General features: G+C 48.1%; 1 protein-coding gene across 1 annotated transcript in view; it reads left to right on the top strand.

The window, feature by feature from the left end:
• Positions 1-18: 18 nt before the first annotated feature.
• Positions 19-20,452, top strand: part of TOGARAM2 (TOG array regulator of axonemal microtubules 2) — a 55,481-nt gene continuing 35,047 nt past the window's right edge. The window contains 6 exon segments of the mRNA XM_089922434.1: positions 19-16,060; positions 16,938-17,046; positions 17,476-17,728; positions 17,730-17,755; positions 18,373-18,584; positions 19,311-19,501. Of these exon segments, the coding sequence (XP_089778560.1) occupies positions 15,929-16,060; positions 16,938-17,046; positions 17,476-17,728; positions 17,730-17,755; positions 18,373-18,584; positions 19,311-19,501 (923 nt within the window). The 5' untranslated portion in view covers positions 19-15,928.

The raw sequence follows: 20,452 nt of genomic DNA, 5'->3' as shown, positions 1-20,452 counted from the left end.
TTTAAAACACAGAAAAATTATGATAATTTAAAAACTAAAGAATTAGCCATATTGAGGATTTTTCTTGACTGCAAGTTGCCTGTAAAGAATCATCAGTGTATAGATTTAGAAGTGCTCGTTACCTGCAACTTTTTAAAAGATTCAGTTACAGCTGCTTTTGAAGAGGTTTTCATTTTTATTTAAATTACTAATGGATCAAAGAACAGTTGTTTATTTTTTCTCTTTGGTTTTAGATATTAATGATAACCTTGTTGGAATTTTTTTCCAAAGAAAATATTTTTATAATTCCATAATTTAATGTGTTCCTTTTCATTACCCACTCTTGGCAGTGTTAGGGTATGTTTACCTTAAAATAAATCCGACTCAAGATTTTTTATGTATGTATAAAGAAATATTTTGGTGTGCTACAAAAGCCTTCTCAAATTATCAGTAATTTTTTTTTTTGTTTGTTTTTTTAAAAGAATGAGCCAGTATTTGCTTAGTGCTCTCTAGGGAACATGCAGATGGAAGCTCAACTCTAAGAAAGGGCTGGGGAGATGGGTTTATTTTTCCCACGTGTGAATATGTAAAACATAAAACCATTATCTGAGGGACTTCTGATATCGGTGGCAGACAGATTTCTGTGCTCAACTAATAGAGCTGGAGCCATATAGAGCATCTTGGGAAGGTTAGAGTCAGCTACTGGTGTATAGTTATATTTGTCTATAAATGGAGCTGTTTATGGCAATTTAATACCATTCTCTTTGTAAAGTGAATAAATATTCATCTTTACCCAGTGCTTGTCTTGTGGTATATGTAGGGGAACATAGCCACAGGTTTGTGCTTGTGGTGTGAAGGTTTTAAAAAAATCATCTTACTCCACTAGCATTAATAGGTAAATGCTTTCAAGGCTTTTTGGATAATCTAGCATTTGTAACAAAGTGAAGGAACCAAGAACTTTGTTAGGAGCTAGTGGTTGTTTCTTGCCCCACCTGGCAGGGCCGCGCTCCCACCACCCGAGGTTGCGGTGGCAGTCACAAGGGTGCACGTGCCCGTGGCTCAGGCCGTGTCCTGTGGCCTGGGTCAGATTTCCCCCGCACCTGGCTCTACCTAGAGAACGGTAGCAATTGCTTACTGTTTCTTGTTTTAGACAAATCCAGAGTTAAATTACAAACTTCTTGCAAAGACTTTTCTAGTTTCAGGGTATTCCACTCCTAATCCAGACAACAAAGTTTTGAGTATGTGATGTTGTCTTTTTTGAGGTTAATTTTTCTTCCTAACTTTTTTATTTTTAATAATTAACCCTCTCTTCATGATCAAATCAAGGATCACATATTATATTTGGCTGTCATTGCTTTGTTAATCCAGAATATTCCCCATTCCCCCTTGTGTGTGTTTCATGATTTTGATGTTTAAGTAAGTCCACATAAATTAAGCTGTGTTACAGAATGTCCTACAGTCCAGGTTTGTCGGATTGCTTCCTTATGATTAGATTCTCATTTAAATGTTTTTTGGCAAGAATACTAAATAGGTGGCGATACTTGAGGTTAATAATTTGTAAAAGTAAATTCTTTTTGGGCATAGATGAGTATATTAGTATGTTTTGATGTAAGTAGATGTTGAGGCTTCAGGGTTGGGATTTTTGAAGCCTTAGTGCAGAGGGATGTTTGAGGGTCAGAAATGGGATCTAGGGACTTCCCTGGTGGTACAGTGGTAAAGAATCCACCTTCCAATGCAGAGGACGCAAGTTTGACCCCTGGTCGGGGAACTAGGTTCCCATATGCTGTGGGGCCGCTGAGCCCATGTGCCACAACTACTGAGCTTGTGCGCCTCAACTAGAGAGCCCGCATGCTGCAAACTACAGAGCCCACGCACCCTGGAGCCTGTGCGCCACAACTAGAAAAGAGAAAACCTGCACACAGCAATGAAGAGCCTGCATGCCTCAACGAAGATCCCGCATGCTGCAAACAAGACCCCATGCAGCCAAAATAAATAAATAAAAAGAAATAATAAAAAGAAATGAAAAAAAAGGGATCTAGGTAGTGAGATAATTTGGGTACATTGATGCTATATATGTAAGGCTGTTAAAATTTTTGTGGAGGTAAATTCTCAACAATGTACATTCATTCATGTAACATTTATTGATTGCCTACTCTCGGATTAGTCCGTTGCTTGGTACATATACATCACTGAGTAACAGTGAATGACAGTGAATAACTAATAAGGAGCTGACATTCTATCAGAAGTATGCAATAAACTAACTGTACAAGGTATAGGAGTAAATGAATTCTATGTAGTATGTTAGAAGATGGTGACTTCGGGAGGAAAAGAGTAAGGGTGTTGGGATTAGGGAGTGCAGTTGCAGAATTAAATATGTGATCAGGGTAGGGCTTATTGAGAAGAGATTTGAACATAGACTAGGCGGAGGTGAGGAAGTTAGCTAAGTGGGTATCTGTGGAAGAGTGTTCTAGGTGGAGGAAATGGCATGAGCAGAGGCCAGCACATGTGTGATGTGTTGAAACCACGAGAGGAGACCAGTGTGACTGCAACGGAGTGAGAGGTGATGGGGACTTAGGCCAGGGTAGTAGTAATGGACTTGGTGATAGTTGGTTAGTTTCAGGGATTGTTTCTAGTTTAGAGCAAGCTGGGTTTCCGAGAGGTGTGAGGAAAAGGGGGGGGGAGTCGGGTATGGCTTGCTGCAGCACCAGGATGAAGCTGTGGGTGGAGCAGCTTTGGGGAGGGAGATCAGGAATTGGACTGCGGACATACTAAGTTACAGGTATCTGTTAGGAATGCAAGTCCATACCCAGTTGATTTGAGGGGTGAGTTTGGTTGGAGGGTCAGTAAAGCCACAAGACTGGGTTTGCTTCTCCAGGGAGTGAATGTGCATAGGAAGAGCACCCAGCGTTGGAGGAGAGGAGAAACCGCGAGGGACACAAAGGGGGAAGGTGAGGTAGGGGAAATTGAGGTTTACTTACTCTACCATTTTCTTTTAATTCTCGACATCCTTCAGCTGTAGTTTCTTTGAGCTGTAATTGATATTGCCGGTGGATCCTTCCCGGCCGCAATGGCTTTTGTGATGCCCTTCATGTGACTGCTTGTTGATCCTTTATTGGAAGGCTACTCGGGCATAAAATTTGTTCTCTTAATGCAGTAGTGTTGTGGTGCCTTTGTGGCACCTAGGCACTGTCCCTCGTCACGTGTCCAAGCTGTACACTGGATCACAAAACCGGCGCAACGAGAGACCGCAGCGGTGTAAACGGACTAGCAGGCATCATTCGAACAGGAACACAGTAAGGAGAAAGCATAGGGTAGGTGGCGCTCTCTCTTCTGTACAGTGCTGGCTGACTTGGTGTGAGAAAATGGAATTGTACTTGTCAGCACTATAATGGATATTCATATATGTGTGGGTAATTTTTAAAATATGAAAATAGTTCTGAGAACAGGGTGATTATAAATCGCACTTTAGCAGGTGACGGATGTCAAATGGAAAATCCAAAAGTTGAAAGTTACCACTTAAAAAATTACCTATCTGGCATATTCTTTCCGGGTAATAGTGGCTTAAAGGCCAAGGGAATATTATTCTTTTTTTGGACGCTAAAGTTTAAAAAGGATTTCCTAATGGAAATAAGTATGTAGGAAAACATGTTGTTACAGCCTTGCCTTTGGCCTTGTACTTTCTTTTGTTCTAGTTTGAAAGAGGGGAAGGGATGTGGTTGTCTGGCAGTGCAGCCACTGAAGTCCGAGACAACTTGGCTGCCTCAGCTGACCCTGTGCGGGCATGATGGTCCAGAACTGGGCCACTACTTCCACAGGTTCAGAAACGTAATTTTGTCCTTGTCCCTAGACTTGATGTATCAATAGTTTCATACAGTCAGAACATCAGCCAGGCTTCCAAGAGAAATTGGTATTTAAATGGTGTATTTATTAATAGAAATACACTACACCTCTCCAGTGGAGCAGTGTTCATGTTGGGTGGTGATATGTCTTCTTTTGCAGAGGAAAGTCACACAGTAAAAACCAGTTTTATAACTGGAAGATTATTTTTGCACCAGAGTGGGGAATTGGAATAGAGATATGAATTGGATGGTTAGTGGACAGTGTGTAGTCAGTACTAAAGGGGGTGGAATTCTTGGCTTCCTTGCGTGTTGCTCTGACCCTTCTCCTTTTAATTTATTTTTATTTATTTATATTCATTTTTTGCGGCACGTGTGGAATCTTTTAGTTGCGGCACACATGTGGGATCTAGTTCCCTGACCAGGGATAGAACCCGGGCCCCCTGCATTGGGAGCGCGGAGTCTTACCCACTGGACCACCAAGGAAGTCCCCTGACCCTTCTTTTAACAGGACCGTTAACTGTGGGTGGAATGTCGGTGTTTGGGTCTCCTCAGGCACCCACTTAGGACTGCCCGTTAGGGTGCATTCTAATGATTCAGGGACCATGAGTAGCACCAAATATGGTTACACCTAAGAAACAAACTTGCTATTTTCTGCCAAACTTTGACTTCGTTAATTATCCCCAACCTGGCAAAGTCTGCACTCCCCCACCCCCCCAATTTTTTTTTTTATTATTATGGTAAAATATACATATCACTTTAACCATTTTTAAGTGTGTAGTTCTGTGGCATTAAGTACATTTCCATGGTGGTTCAACTGGCAAAATCTCTTAATTGGTGATTTTGGTGGAAGGATCAGGTTCAGGAAATGAAAGAGCAAATATGAATACAATGAGTCTGTTGTGGAGACCCCAGAGTTAGGGCCGACAGCTCCAATTCTGGGTCCGAACTACAACATGGCAGTGATAAATCTGCTTAATTTCTTTTTTCGGTCTGTGACAGGAGAGTAACGACAATGCTGTTTGTGACAAGGATGCTGTGAGAACCGAATGGAGCAGTGTCTGGGACACTGAACACGAAAGCTCAGTCCGTGTTAGGCATTTTCCAGTATGGGAGAGGGGGAGGGGCGCAAGTTTTAAGGGAAACTCCTTTCTGTCTCTGACATTTTTTTGGAAATTCAGACAGAGCCTTATGGGTAAGCACAGTCCCCCTTTTCCACAGGTGAAAAAGTGAACTTAAGTCTTTTTTCTGTGACGCATTTAAAAAGTCTGTTGTTTTACAAGCAATGACATTCATTGAGTATATTTTGGAACATATCAAAAAGCATAAAGAAGCAAAATAAAATGTTAAGAGAGGTTAACCATTTGTAACGTTATGGTGTATCTCCTTTTAATATTTTTTTCTTTGCATGAGTGCATACACATTTTTCTTATGAAATTGGAATCACATATTAATATTATTCTTTGTCACAAAATACTGTTAATTATCCCTTGAAATAAGGATGCTTGTGGTTCTTAGTATTCTACCTTGTTAAACTTGAACTTACTCTCCTATTATAATTTGTTATAAGTAGTGCTACGGTGAAGTTCTTACCTTTTGTATTTTTCTTTAAATGTATCCTTATGAGATATTCCCATGAGTAGTGTTACTTAATTAAATACATGAATATTCTCTTCAGACTAAAGAAATTTGCCAAAACCCTTTTCCAGAAAGGTTGTGTTGATTTTCAACCCCACAAAATAGTGTGTTTCCACCTCATCATGGACCTCAGGTCACCTGCAGTTTTGTTGCCACTTGTATTTCCTAAGAGTATTGTGGGTTCAGGTTCTTGTCCATGCTTAAAGGGATTGTCTTATTTACCTGTAAGGGCTTTTTATATATTAAAGATACCTCTTGCCAAACAGATGGCACCAATACTTTTCCCCAATTTGCCTTTTATCATACTATTTTCCTTTATAGTTTTCTTATTTTTAAGCTTAAAAAATTTCCCCCTAGGAAGATAATTCTTGTATAATATTTTGTTCTAGTCGTTTTATGTTGTTATTTTTCTTATATTTACCTCTGTAGTAACTGGTTGTGATGTATCAGTGCATTGTGAAATAAAGTAGGTTGCAACCACCATTTTTCAAAGTAGAAAAGGTAATTATAGAAAAGATGGGTGCATTGCATGTAGTTAAGGTAACTGTTTTAGAGGTTGCAACGTAACATGTGTTTCTGTGGGTAAGACATTTGAAAGCTGCTGCTCTCATCCATATGGAATTATTTTTGGTATAGCTGTGAGATGAGGCTCTAACCTAGGATTCCCCTGCACACACCAGTATTTTCCACACTGTTGAATACTGTTTACTGTGGACTGAATTTGTGTCTCCCTAAAATTCGTATGTTGAAACCCTAATCCCCAATGTGATGTTATTGGAGATGGCGCTTTCGGGAAGTAATTAAGTCATGAGAGGGGAGCCGTCATGATGGGATTGGTGCCCTCATAAGAAGAGGAACAAGAGAGCTTGCTTCCTTTCTGCCGTATGAGGATATGGTGAGAAGACTGCCATCCGCAAACAGGAAGCAGGTTCTCACCAGGTACCAGATCTGCCGGCACCTTGGTCTTGGACTTCTCAGCCTTCAGAACTGAGAAATGAACGTTTGTTGTCTAAGCCACCCAGCCCATGGTAGTTTGTTATAGCAGCCTGAACAGACTAAGACCCTCCTTTCCTATCCCATAGACTTGTGCTTTCTTTATCATATGGTAGGTCTGTTTCAGTGCTGTCCATTCTATTCTATTGATCTCTCTTCTTGTGCTTTGTAAGTCATTTTTTTGTTGTTGGTACCTTTTTATACCTCTTTGAAATATTTTCCTAAATATTTTTGCCTTTTCATTCTTCCATATTATTAAAATAGTAAAGATTCTTTGGTTGTAAGAAACAAAAACTTACTAGATGCAGCTTAAGCAAAACAAACGTAGTATTACAGTTTCAGAGAATCCGTATACACAAGCGGAAACAGCTGGGGAAGAACCCTAGGGCCTTTGTGGGGTCCCTTATTTGCTGCCCTCTGCTGCCCTCTATTGCCTCAAAGTTCTCTCTGTCTGCCTTACAGTCCAAGTCTACGATGTTATAATCCAGCCACTTGCTGATTCTCAGGAGAGCTGGATATTCTCTGCCTCTCCAGATCCCCTCTCCTCCTTTCTCCGTCTGCTCTTCGCCCTCGGTGGTTGAGTTTTACAAACTGCATCAGCCCAGCTCCCTTTCCTGGCTTCTGGGAGGGTCAGCCAAGTGGGTGGTACTGGCAAGTAATGGGAGGGTGGGAGGAGAGGAGGTCTGAGTATTCATTCCCCCGGGTGAGCCCTTTGCCCACCACCTCTGAACCCCTTCTCTCCCCACTTGCAATGGTTTGTATGCAGAGGTAACCACTGTTATTTTAGATTCTGGATCTCTCCAAACCTTTCTCTATGCATTTACATACCTACAGATGTGCTCTTAGGAAATAAGTAGTTTCTTTCTTCCCACATAAATGGTATCATACTGTATGTAGCATTCTGCAACTTGAATTTTGCTTTTTATTACTCAATATATCTTGGAGGGCTTTCCAAGTTAGTAAGAGCTATTTCATTCTTTTAAACTGCATCAGGATCAGCTGGTGGGCTGGTGAAAGCAGATTGCTGGGTCCCACCCTGGAGTTTTTAAGTCAGTGGGGTGGGGAGGGGCAGGGAATGTGCATTTCTCACTGATTCCCAGGTGGCATTGATGCTGCTGTTCTGTGAACCTGCTCCCATTTGAGAACCGCTGCAGCGGTTTTAGGCTGTTGAGCCATCCCCTAATAGACACTGAGGTTGTTTCCAATTTCTCAGAAAAATAAAGAAGGTGGCAGTGACCTTGTCTGTACTGGTGCACGTGTACCGGGATCTTCCTAGGGTGGATATTGAGAAGGGGAATTCTAGGTCACAGGGTATGTGTACTTTAAATTTTAGTAATTACTGTCAAATTGCCTATCAGTGGGCTATAGCAGGTTACAGATGAACTTTCAAATAATTTTCTCCCAAGTTATAAATAAATCTGATGGGAATTTTGACTGGGCTTGAGATAAACCAACAGATTAAGAGAATTGGTTTCATCATGGAGTACTATAACATTAAAATTTGCTTTTCTCATTTGAAAAGTAAAAAATTTACTTTTCTCATTGGATAGGCATATAATATGATTATTATTTTTTAAGAATTGGGAAATGGTGCCTCCTGCTTCGACCTCCTTAGGTTGGGATAATTACATTGGGAGTAATGATCTAGTTGCTCCTCTAAGAGTCTGTGAGCATCCCATCCTCGGCAAAGTACATAAGATTCTTATACATCATATTTACCAGGCTGTTACCTCATGAATGAATGGTTTTGTGTGTTAATTCAGCAGGATAGGGGAAGCACTGGGGTCTGTATAGGTGGGAATCTTTTCATGGGGAAGGAATTTTTTCGCCTCTCTTCTCCCACACCTGGATTCTCAGTGTTTCACATACAGTTGATTGCATTTGACACACAGCATTGGAATGTCCCTGGGATTAGGGCTGTGACAAGTATAATGCAGGAATGGGGATGAGTAGGAGGATACAGTTAAGCAACTAATTAGAATACAAGGTAGAATGAAGTAAGTGTCATTTACTTTCGAAGGTGAAGTGCCGTGGAAGCCAGGAGAAAGGAGAGATTGATCTACTCCTAGCCAGGGATCAGAATTGAGGACTTGAGTACAGTGACCCAAGCCTTGAGGGAGGGCCTTCTAGGAAGCAAGAACGATTACAGTGAGTGGCAAATGGATGCTTAACAGGCGTGTTCTAAAAACCTGTAACTCAAACACATACAGGGGAGGTCCTTGATTCAGTTAAGTGGCAAGTTTTTCTCAGGTGTCCCCAGATGGCCCTTTCTCTCTCACTAGACATGCTGTGTCTGGAGTTCAGAGCACATGTGTGTTGCTTCTTGTTCTTGCTTGAATTTGCTGAGTTTAGCGAGTGCACTTAACACCTGGTCACTGTCATCACATTTTTCTCTTATCCTCACCAGATTGCCTTGGTTACTTTCTCAGGTTAGAAGGACGACGTCAATGTAAAAAACGACCATTAGATGTCAGCCTTGCTTTGTGCAAATTTTTTCTTATCGCTGACGAGGCATTTTGAGGAAAAGCTGCTAGTTGTGACCTCTTCCTGTGTAAACTCCCATGATGGGTGGGGGAGTTTGTTTTCTGAACCCCACCCCTGGGCTTGGCCCAGAGAAACCTTGAGATGCTTCCAGCTCTCTTTCTTTTCTGGTGACCAGGTCCCAAAAGAGAACCTTGAATGTCTCTAGCCCAGCAACATGCATCATGAGAGGGACTGAAAATGAATCCCAGTTTAGAGGAGATCAGGTCTCTAGGCTGTGGGCTGGCACCTCCAGATACACTGGTTTGGGCAGTACCCATGGAGCAGGCAACTGGTCTACCTCCATCCCTCCTGGACCCACCACACCCTGCAGTGGACTACAAACACCAGTCTGACCAAATGCCTGGCCGACAGGGAAGCAGCAGCAGCTCTTAGTCTCTTAAGAGTCCCTGAGCATAGGAAGCTAGAACCCACATTTCCCTGCATTTCAAAAGTGAAGTAAATAACAATAAGGCCAGAATCAGAGAAAAATCACAATACTGTTCACCAACTACATTAATTTTCCCAGTAGAGTTTGTCCCTGAAAACCATGGTTTTACATTATGTCAATGACTGTGTGGAGGCAGAATTTTTTTTTCACTTCTTTTCCCACCTTATGAAGATTTCCAATATACACAGAAGTTAAAAGTAGTATGATTCTCTCTATGCATACCACTTAGGTTAAGCCGTTGTTAATATTTTGCTTCATCTACATTTGTGTGCATCTTTTTTTTGCTGATCCTTTAGAGAGTAAATTGGAGATGTCATGACAACTTTACTCCTAAATACTTCAGTGTGAATTTTCTAAAAATTATGACCTCTAACACAATCACAATACCATATTACACCAAAAAATTCAAACAGTAATTCCCTAATATCATCTAATATCTAGTTCATATTCAATTTTCCCCAAATATCTTATTTTAAAAATTAATTAATTTTGGGCTGCATTGGGTCTTCGTTGCTGCTCGCGGGCTTTCTCTACTTGCGGTGAACAGGGGCTACTCTTCACTGCGGTGCACGGGCTTCTCATTGCGGTGGCTTCTCTTGTTGCGGAGCACGAGCTCTAGGCGCATGGGCTTCAGTAGTTGTGGCATGCGGGCTCAGTAGTTGTGGCTCGCAGGCTCTAGAGCGCAGGCTCAGTAGTTGTGGTGCACGGGCTTAGTTGCTCCACAGCATGTGGGATCTTCCCGGACCAGGTATTGAACCTGTGTCCCCTGCATTGGCAGGCGGATTCTTAACCACTGCGCCACCAGAGAAGTCTCTCTCCAAATGTATTTTATAGTTGGCTTTTCTCAAACCAGGATACAGTCAAGGTGCACCCATTGGATTTTGTTGTTGAGTCTTCTTTAGTTATTCTTGCTCTAAGACCCCCTCTTCCCCTCCCCCACCCTTAGTTTTTTCTATGGCATTGACATTGAAGAGACCAGGCTAGTTGTCTTGTAGAATGAGCCACATGTTGGATCTGATTGTTTCCCTATTGTGGGTTTAACTCATTTCTTTCTCCCTGTACTTTCTATAATCTGGATGTTAAATCTCAGTATTATCCAATAGAACTTTCTGTGATGATGGACTGTAATGTCCAGTATGGTAGTCATTAGCCACATGTGGTCACTGAGCACTTGAAATGTAGCCAGTGTGTCTGAGTAACTGAATTTTACATTTTATTTAATTTTCATTCATTAACTTATATATATTTTATATATATATATATATATATATTTTAACATCTTTATTGGGGTATAATTGCTTTACAATGGTGTGTTAGTTTCTGCTTTATACCAAAGTGAATCAGTTATACATATACATATGTTCCCATATCTCTTCCCTCTTGTGTCTCCCTCCCTCCCACCCTCCCTATCCCACCCCTCCAGGCGGTCACAAAGCACCGAGCTGATCTCCCTGTGCTATGCGGCTGCTTCCCACTAGCTATCTGCCTTCTCCTCTCTCTCCAGGATTAGTTTCACAACCTCCTGCCCTGTCCACCCAAACATGTTCTCCACCTGCAGCTGCTGTGAGCCTCGTTCATTGCAGTAACACTAACGCCATGGGGTATTGATTGCTTGCTAGGGGCCAGACTCAGTACTGAGTGATTTTTGTATTTTATTGAATATATTATTGAAGTAGGGTAGGCAATATCTCCATTTTTGCAATTAAAGAAACTGGGGCTCAGAGAAGTTTGGTAACATGTCTGTGGTCACACAGCTCTCCGGTGTCAGAATTTAGTCTCATTTACCTTTGTATCTTAGTTCCTCACATATGACTGAATGAGTGAGTGGATCTCAGACTTTCAGTGATAGACTGAACCCAGGAGGTCAAATCCAATAGGTTCACCTGAGAACACCCAGAGTTTTCCCTGGAGGTCTATGGGGTGGGCTACCTCCTGTGTGGGGAGTGGAATAGGTGTGTGTGAGGAATGGAGGTGTGGATGGGTGACTATTTTCAAGGAGACACCTGGGGTACAGGAAGGGGTGTTCTGCCCAGTCTAAACTCTGGCAATAACTAGTGGCAAATCTTGGTTAATTCACATATATTTTCTGTGCTTAGTCCAGAGGCTGGGCTAGTGTCTCTGTTTCGGTCCTAAAATTTTGTCAAAAACTCCCTTCTCTAGGAAAGTCTGTCCCGGGTCCCTCTTGAGGGGTCTGCACGAAAACGCAGGTCAGATGATGTCATTCCTCTGCTCGAAATCGTTAGAGCTCCCCTCGCCTGCAGAACAAGCCCAGACCTGACAGAGCACTGCAGGTACCGGCCCTGGTCCGCCTGCCTAGACTTGGGCCCTCCTGCCAAATCCTAAACTCGCAGGCCCGTTCGATCCTCTGTGCCTTTGCTCAGAGCATGCCTTTCCCCCTTCCTTGCCCATCTTTTTTTTTTTTTGTGGTACGTGGGCCTCTCACTGTTGTGGTCTCTCCCGCCGCGGAGCACAGGCTCCGGACGCGCAGGCTCAGCGGCCATGGCTCATGGGCCCAGCCGCTCTGCGGCATGTGGGATCTTCCCGGACCGGGACACGAACCCATGTCCCCTGCATCGGCAGGCAGACTCTCAACCACTGCGCCACCAGGGAAGCCCTTCCTTGCCCATCTTGATCCTGTTTCCTCCCCGGCCCCGCGAGGATGCAGCTTTTCCACGGAGGGTCTCCAGGTACCTAGTGAGACAGCACTGCAGAACACAGACCGTGTTCTCTGCGCATTGCAGCGAGCATTCCCTGCATGGCATAGAATTGCCATGAGGACAGCTGGAGACCCATCTAGCCTGAGCCTCTTAACTCTATAGACACATCTGTCTCCTCCTCGTGAGGGGTGCCTGCGTCACCTGGGTCTGTCTGGTAGGACTGGAGGGCTGGCCCCTGGTAACTTTAAAGGTAGTGTGGGTTTGCACGTTTGTACATGTGTGTGAATGTGTGCGCGTGTGTGTTCATGTAGGGTGGGGGAGGAGGGGGAAGAACTCAGACCTGACATTCATGATTGATTATCTACCAGCAATGGTACTGAATTATTTTTTTTGTACATGACTTCATTTAATCCTAACAAAGCCCTTTGTTAGGACGCTTTTTCAGATTAAGAAACCAAAGCTCAGAGGAATTAAATAAACTTCCCAAGTTAATTCAAGAGGGGCAGGGCAGGGGACTTCCCTGGTGGTGCAGTCATTAAGACTCCGTGCTCCCAATGCAGGGAACTAGATCCCACCTGCATGCCGCAACTAAGAGTTCACATGCCACAACTAAGGAGCCCGCCTGCCGCAACTAAGACCCAGTACCACCAGATAAATAAATAAATAACTATTAAAAAAAAAAAAAAAAAAGAGGGGCAGGGCAGGGTTCCAACCTAGCTGTGTCAACCTCAAAGCAGAGTTCCAGGTGTCCTGAGGTGGGCGTTCAGGGGCAGGCTGGGGCAAGGCTGTGGGGTGGGAGGGCTGCCTACACCCGGGGCCCCTCTTCAGAGAGTATTTAAGGGGGGCACATATTTTGGGTTCAAACACTAAGTGTGGTAACTCGGCCGTTTTGCCTTCCTCTCTCTCTCTCTCCTCACCTGGACACGGCACTATTGTTCCCACCAAACACATCTGAGCAGATGAGCTCTCTGACTTAATGGAACCCACATTCCAGGATTGGAAGCCGACCCCCTCCCCAGTCCCCCTGCTCTGGTCTCTCCTCCCTACTCAGATGCTGGCCCTCCTGCCGAGGGCTGTTCATGTGAGGACCAGACTCTGCCCAGCTCCCTTGGGAGCAAGGTGGACCCGGAGTGGGGCACTGGCTCCCTGTGGGCTGTGCAAGGCACAGGGTGGTTGGGATTTTGTCTTTGGGGCCGACATTCTTTCCTGGGAGACTCCATGTTTGTTTCCTTTCCACCTGAAACCTGAGTCCCTTCTGTCGCCTTTCTTCATTCCTGTGGTGTTGGTCACCATGGAACCTCTTTAGCCATTGCTTTAGTGGAAGGAGTAGACAACGTCAGTTACCTCGGGCCACCCCTCTCCCTGAGTGCGGACACCGAGGCCGAGGGTGGAGGAGCCAGCCATCTTGGGCGATCCAGAACTTCAGGGGTGAGGATGGAGCCCTGGTCCCCAGAACCCCCTGGCTGTTAGCCCTTTAGGTCAGGGGTTGGCTCTTCCAACAGGGGACACACTCCTTGGTGCCTAGGACAGTGCCAGGTCAAATGGGGGTTCAGTGAATTGTGCCTCAGGGGTCAGCACTAAGTACTGTCCATGCCAAACCCGAAAGCTTTGTCCACATTTGGAATGGAATTTCTGATCCTGGTTTTTATAGTTTGGACATAGATCTTTAAGTTCCCACCAGGTCCTGGGGAGGTGGCACCCACTGCTCTCACATAAGACATGGTTGTCTGTCCACAGCTGTGGGCACCTCCCCGTGGGCAGGCACTGAGGTGGCCCTGCATGTAGACCCTGAGGGCCCGAGGGCTCAAAGGTGTGGATGCAAGCGGTGGGCAGGCCGAAAAGGGACTCTGCCTACTGGGTTGCCTGGGCAAGCTATGGAGTGGGCCCAGGTATCCCTCAGGGAACGGGGGAACCTGGGCTGTCTTTGTCCGCCAGGGAGTTTGTGGCGAGTCGGGTGGAGGACAGCCTTGCTCAGAAGGTGCCGCTGGACCTCACGTATCTGTACTCTAAGGCAGCTTCAGATCTTCTCTTTAGCCTCCTAGATGTGATGCTCTGGGCAGACTGAGTAGCCATATCCACTTTGGCAGCCTAAGGTCAGAAACAGGGCTGGTCTCTTAATATAAAGGGAATCTGAACTATAGCCCAGTGGTTCTCAATCCTGTTTGAACATCAGAGTCACTCAGAAGTTAAGAAAAACACAAAACAAAAAACCCCTAACAGATCCCTGTGGCTGCTCCCTAGAAAACTCTACCTCACTTGGGGCCTGGGGGGAGGCCTTGGAATCTGTCATTTTAATCAGTTCCAGGAGACTCTGATCTGCGGCTGAGGTTGAGAACAAGGGCTGTAGCTCGATATCACTTTTCCACATGGAATCCACGCAGAAAGTCTGCGCTCTGGTTAGGAATGGGTAGCAGGTGTCTGTGTGGCCTGCAACCCTCACTGCCCCCAAAGCCTGGACTCCAGCTCGTTTGCTTTAATTCAGCTGTGGAAGGTCTGCCCCCCCAGGAATGTTCCTTCTGGGCTTTGCCCAAAGCAGCCACCTTGCCAGTGTCTTGAGTCTCTCGCTCAGTGGGGCGAGGAGTGGGGTGTTGGGAGCCGTGGAGCAGAATCTCCCTCCACGTTGCTCGAGAGAAGTGCCGTGTCCCTCGGCTATTCCTGGCAGCTTGTCACTACCATGTGGCCAAAGCCCTATCCCAGCTGTCAGCAGACAGGGGGTTGCCTTCTCCTCTGATCGTGAGGAAAATTCTCCTTAGACAGAGAACCCGAGTGGCTTGAGGCTGTAATCAGAGAGACCAGGCAAAGGCTGGGCTGGGGCCATGCTGGCTGGGCTGGGCTGGAGCCACTGTTTGGCCAGGAGGGTTGCTAGGAGCCGCTCGGCCTTCTGGGGCCTGGGTGGGGACGCGGCGGGCTGGCTTCCAGACAGAAGGCAGGTTTTCTCAGTCCCTGGGTTGGGATTTGTTGCTCAGCAAAAGGAAGTTGGCACTGCATCCTGCCCTGTCCCCAGATGATATCTCGAGGGACCTACTCTCGAGTAGAAATTGGGAGATTTGGGAGATGTGGCCTTTGCCCTTGATTTTATCACTGATCAGCTCTGGCCGTTCACCTCCCTGCCTGTCAGGGTGAAAATGGGTCACTGTTATCTCAGCAGAGAATTTAGAAAATTGTGTGAAGTCACAGCATCTGTGGGGAGACCCTTATCACGTGGAAAAAGAATGAACTCAGGTCAAGGGCGGGAGCAGATGACTGACCCCAGAGGGTTAAGGGAGGCTGGGAAGGGCTTGGCGTGCTCAAGCGGCCGGCACAGGACACTGAAATGGCTGAGAGGCTCTGAGGTTGGCTTGGTCAGCAAAGTGAGAACAAGGGCCAGGAGCTTGGTACAGATGGAGACTGGCGCGCCTGAGAGAAAACTGGAGAGCTGGCCTCTGGGGAGGCCCTGCCGCGTACCTGCGTGATAAGAGGGCTCACAAAGCTTGACGCTCCGCGTGAGCTTCCAGGGCAGCTGGCAGAGTGATGAGGAAAGTAGCAACTGATGGGGAAACAAAGTGTCAGACTCCCCCTTGATAAACTCCACCTTCCCCAAGACCCTGAGTTGTCCACGAGCAAAGGCGGGTTCATGGGTTTCACGGACACTCTTCACGACGAACTCGGCCTACAGTCATGCAGCCTGGGGACTTGGTAATTTTGAAGCATCCAAGAGAGTCCAAATGCTAAAAAAGAAGCGTCCTTTGGTTTAGTGGCAGATTTCTTCACTGTAAGAATGCTTTAACTCCTGGCGGGCTTCCCGCGAAGTGGTATAGAAAGCGTTTGTAGTTTGTACTGACTCCTTTCTGCCTCTCCCCATCATAGGTCCCTGGATGCTACAGGTTGGGGCCCTCTGGATACCTGAGGATCGTACTCACGGCCCAGAAAGTAGCTGCTCCCTGCAGACCACCTCCCAGGTGCCTTCTCCACCCAGGGCACGGGCACCCGTGACGCTGTCCCCCCAGGTAAGGGGCACCTAGGGGAGTCATGAGGGGGTGGGGATCTTCCTCGGGTACTCCCAGGGGCTCCGCCTGGGGGATGTAGCTGGGCTGCCGGGCTTTTCCATCCGGGCCAGGCTGTCTGTGGGCCCTCCCTGCTCAGCCGTCCGTCAGGGGGCTCCCTGGCCTGACTGTGGCCGCCTCAGCCTGAGCTTTGCCTCCACTCTCGAGCTGGGGGGCTGGCCGAGGGGCTGAGCGTGGTCTTCTGTGGTGGGAAGATGGAGATGGGCAGAGGATACAGGAGTGGGGCCTCCAGGAGCACCGGCTGGCCCCGTTCCCTCAGCTGATAGGGCAGGAGAGTGGGGACAGCGTGGCCAGCGCTGTGGCGGGAGACTGGGTCCCAGGCCCGGCGCTGCCACTGGGAGCCAGCTGTGTGGGCCTCAGTCTCCTCTGCAGAGTGAGGGGATCAGAGGTCCTGCCCTGGAGGGAATGGGTGCTTGTGAGGTGGAGGGCCACTTCTCCCTGGAGGGCTTGGAGCAGGGGCCTGGCGACCCCTTGGGAGGAGTGTGGAGAATCGGGAATGCCTGAGCAGTTCAGGAAACAGGCCGTGGTGCTCAGGGCAGAGCACCTGGGGAGCCCGTGAAGGAGGCTGAGAAGGTGTAATTGGGGGAGGGGTTTGGAGCCAAGCTGGGGGTAGAAGTCAGGCCGAGAGGGCAGGGAAGACTGGGCTCTGGTGGGGATCATGGTGCCCTGGCTGGCTGGAATTGGGATGGCAAGCCCCCACCTGAGGGCCAGGCTCTGCTTTGGGGGACGGGCTGCAGAGAGCCCGGGGCAGTCTGTCCTCAGTCCTGGCCTCAGTGGACTCTAAGATGCCGCTCTCCCTGTGATTCTGTCCCCCGGCAAGGTTCTGGCTCTGGTGGCCGTGTACTGTGGGAGCATCCCTTGGACCAGTGCTGGGCCCCGTACACTTCTGGGGGGAAGCAGTGACTCCAGCCCAAAGACTTTTGGAAAAGGTGAGACTGGGGGACTGGGCCTAGTGACTTGGTCACATCAAACGGCCTTCGAGTGCCCAGGGCAGCCTCTCTGGGGCCTTTGGGCAGAGATGGGGGATTCCACCTGACAGCTGCCCAGTCAGGGCCAGTGACCACGGAGCAGGGCTTAGGCCTCGTCCTGGAGGGAGGAGATGGGTGTGTTTAGATGCCCGGCTGTGTCCTCAAGCTACCGGCAGGTATTATTTTTACTTTGGTCCCTACTGAAAATGCCCTTTGGTTTTAGGTGGGTCCTTTCAATCCTGTGCCTCGGGGGATGGAGTTGTACGGAGGGGACCCGCAGGAACAGGGAAGTGGGGCTCTTCTAGGAACCCCGGGAAGGCAGGGCTGTGGTCCCTGGCTTCAGGACCTGGGCTCCTCTAGCACCGCAGCTCTGGTCTCTGCTTCCCTCAGCCTCCCTCTGGCCAGTGCTGAGCGTCCTGTTAGAGAAGCCGTCGCAGCTCTTGAGTGGGTGTGGGGACCCTGACAGCCTCAAGCTGGATGCTTCCCTGAAGGGCTGGCAGGACAGGAATGGCCATCCCAGGAAGCTCGGGGCCCTGTCGCTGGGCCCCCAGCCCCTGGTGCCACTTCCTTCGCTGGAGTTGGAGGCCAACCGTGTGGCCCGGGACACCACTCAGATTAAGGACAAGCTCAAGACAAGGACTCTTGGAGGACTTGGCAGCATCTCCCGGAGGTGAGCCCTGGGCCTGTCCACCTGCCACCTAGGCTGTGAGGACCAGCAGGTGTCCAGCTGGCAGCTGGGCTAGTCAGGGGGCACCCGCCAAGCACCCTCTCTCTACACCCTCCACCTCCTCCCTGGAACGCCGTCTCTCACCGAGGCCTCTGCAGTAGCTCCCAACCTGCCTCCCCATTCTCACCCTCGCTGCAGAGGAATTCTAGTCTTCTAGCCCTTGCTACAGAGGAATTCTTTTTGAACACAAATCTGACTATATTCTTCTTCCCACTCCCACCGGCTATGCTTAACGCCACCCAGTGATTTTCAGATGGACGCAAGGACTAGAACCTGCTGTCCTCACTCCTAATTCAGTACTGATTTTGTTTCCCTTTCTACCCAACCTGCCTCTGAATTTTAAATAGGTAACTTTGATTGACACTTTCTACCAAATTTTACAGGCGTGGGAAAGGACACTCAGCAGAGTCTAGTGGTGCGGGTAGAGCTGGGGGCGGATCTGCGCCCTCATCTCTCCGTCTCAGCTGCCCCAGGACATAAAGCCCTGTTGCCAGCATCTCAATTAACCCCATTCCCCGCACTCCTGGGACTAACCTACTCCCCGTGCCCACCCCATACAGCCTCTCTGGATCCTGGGGGAGCCCCCAAAGGAGTTCCCCTGAAGACCGCCATCCCCCGGGCTGCCTCTCAGAGGCTGCTGAGGGTGCCCAGGCCGATGCCTCCCATCCAGAGCCTCCCCACCACCCCGGAGGCCAGCGGAACCAAGGACAAAGGCCTGGACCCACCCAGAAGCCATCAGGGACCCCAGGAACTGAGACCTGGTGCCCAGGAGGTAAGGCGGTTGGACTGCTCTGAGTCTTGCTTCCCTGCCCTTCTGTTTTTCTTTCTATCCTTTACCAACCCCTGTTCCCAAGCCCTGAGCTTCTCTGGAGGTGTCTTCTCTGGCTTGGGAGTTGCCCCAGAGGTACTGAGCCCAGTCCTCCTGAGCAGAGGCTGTGTGACCACCTGTCTTACACTTGGTGGTTCCCAAGCCATCTCTGATCTAAATATTCCAGAACTCCTCATGCTTCTGGCCCTCCCCATTTTTGGTAAGGAAATGTGGCAGAGGGGAAAGAATGCTGGGCTGGGACTCCAGGGATCTAGGTTCTGGTTTTCACTCTGCCCCTCACTGGTTGTGTGACCTTGGGCAAGTCACTCCCCTCCCTGGGCCCCAGTTTGCACTAAAAAGAGGGAATTGGACCAGATGTTTTTGAGGATCCCTTTCAGCCCTGACGTTCTAGGATTTTCTGAAATGAGAACAGAAAAACAAATAATAATAATAACAAAAGGGGTTGGAGTAGGAATGAGGGGGTTCCCTTCTTGCCTAAAATGGTAAGGAAACAATGAACCTGGGGGTCCCAGGGTTGTGTGGCTGGAAAGAGAAACAGAGGATAGTTGCCAGCACTTCTGCCCAGGTGGCTGCTGTTAGAAGGGACCGCTTTGTGTGAGGTGCCTGCGAGGTGAGCATCCAGAGTGGAATGTTTCATGGACCAGACCCCTCCTCCACCTCCGCTCCCAGGCGCAGGTGTCCCAGCAGTACCTGCACCGCAGTGACAAGAAGATGCACAAGTCCCTGGGGGGCATTGTGATCCTGCCCATCCCAAAGGACAGGGTGCCCGCCGGGACCTCCTCTTGCACGCCTGGCTCCCTTCCCAGCCTCTTGCCTCCAGGCCAGGACATCCTCATGGGCCTGAGGCCTGCCACCACACGGTAAGCAGTGCTAAGTCAAAAGTACCTTGCAGTCCTCTCTCCTCTACCCCCCAAGATCCGCTTGGGCTCCCTATGGCTAAGCCTCCATGCCAGGGCAGAACTCTAGGGGCTGGGCATGTGAGGGGCAAGGTCCTCCACTGTGAGCCTCAGACCTGGGGTGGTCACAGCTCTGACCCTTGACTCCAGCAGGAGGGGTGTATGGGCTTAATTAACAATGTCTCGGCCTCTGTCTTCTGCCAGTGTGCTGATGTGTGTGGTTGCTGCAGTGATGAATAAAATACAAATTATTTTAAAGCTCTATTGAATTCATGGTAGCTCTTTGTGACAACATATTGATATTTTCTTAATTAATGGACACTAAAAATACAAATATTATCGTGTCTGTGTATATGGGGGGAGTCCACAAAACTTTTGGATGTAAAAAGGGGTCTTCATACCCCCAAAAGGCCGGGAATCAGCGGGTAGAGGATCTCTGTGTTGTAATGAATCTGGACTTATGGCTGGTAAGTGGGACAGAGGGTGCTCTCCACATGGCCAAAAACATCCCTGTGGTCAGGCCAGACTGCTGGAGTGACTGTGTGTGTATGTGAGAGAGAGAGAGGGGGCGAGAGCATGCGCCTTCCAGGCAGCCTCCTGTGCGCCTTCTTTCATCATTTCTTAAATTTGTTCCAGAGCCCTTTGCCCCCCACCTCCTTGTTCTCCCCTGGGATCTTATCTGTGCAGTGGCTTCCAAGATCATGGGGGATGGGTGACTTCCGTGTCCCCTGCTCTTACCCTGAGGTCTCCCCAGAGTCAGGCTCTGTGCTTCCATCCTCCTGCTGAGCACCCTCAGGGTCCTCGTGGCTGATGCAGATCCAGCATCAGAGGCAGCGAGGGAGGATGTGCCACCGTCATGGCATCACGCACAGAGCACCTCATGTTTCCCCAAACTGCCTCCCTCCTACAACCTCC

Source organism: Delphinapterus leucas, chromosome 13 (assembly GCF_059928025.1).
Source record: "Delphinapterus leucas isolate spDelLeu-1000000601 "Yukka" chromosome 13, BTC_Dleu_Yukka2, whole genome shotgun sequence".
Taxonomy (NCBI): Eukaryota; Metazoa; Chordata; class Mammalia; order Artiodactyla; family Monodontidae; genus Delphinapterus; species Delphinapterus leucas.
This window is presented reverse-complemented; position numbering and strand designations above follow the sequence as displayed.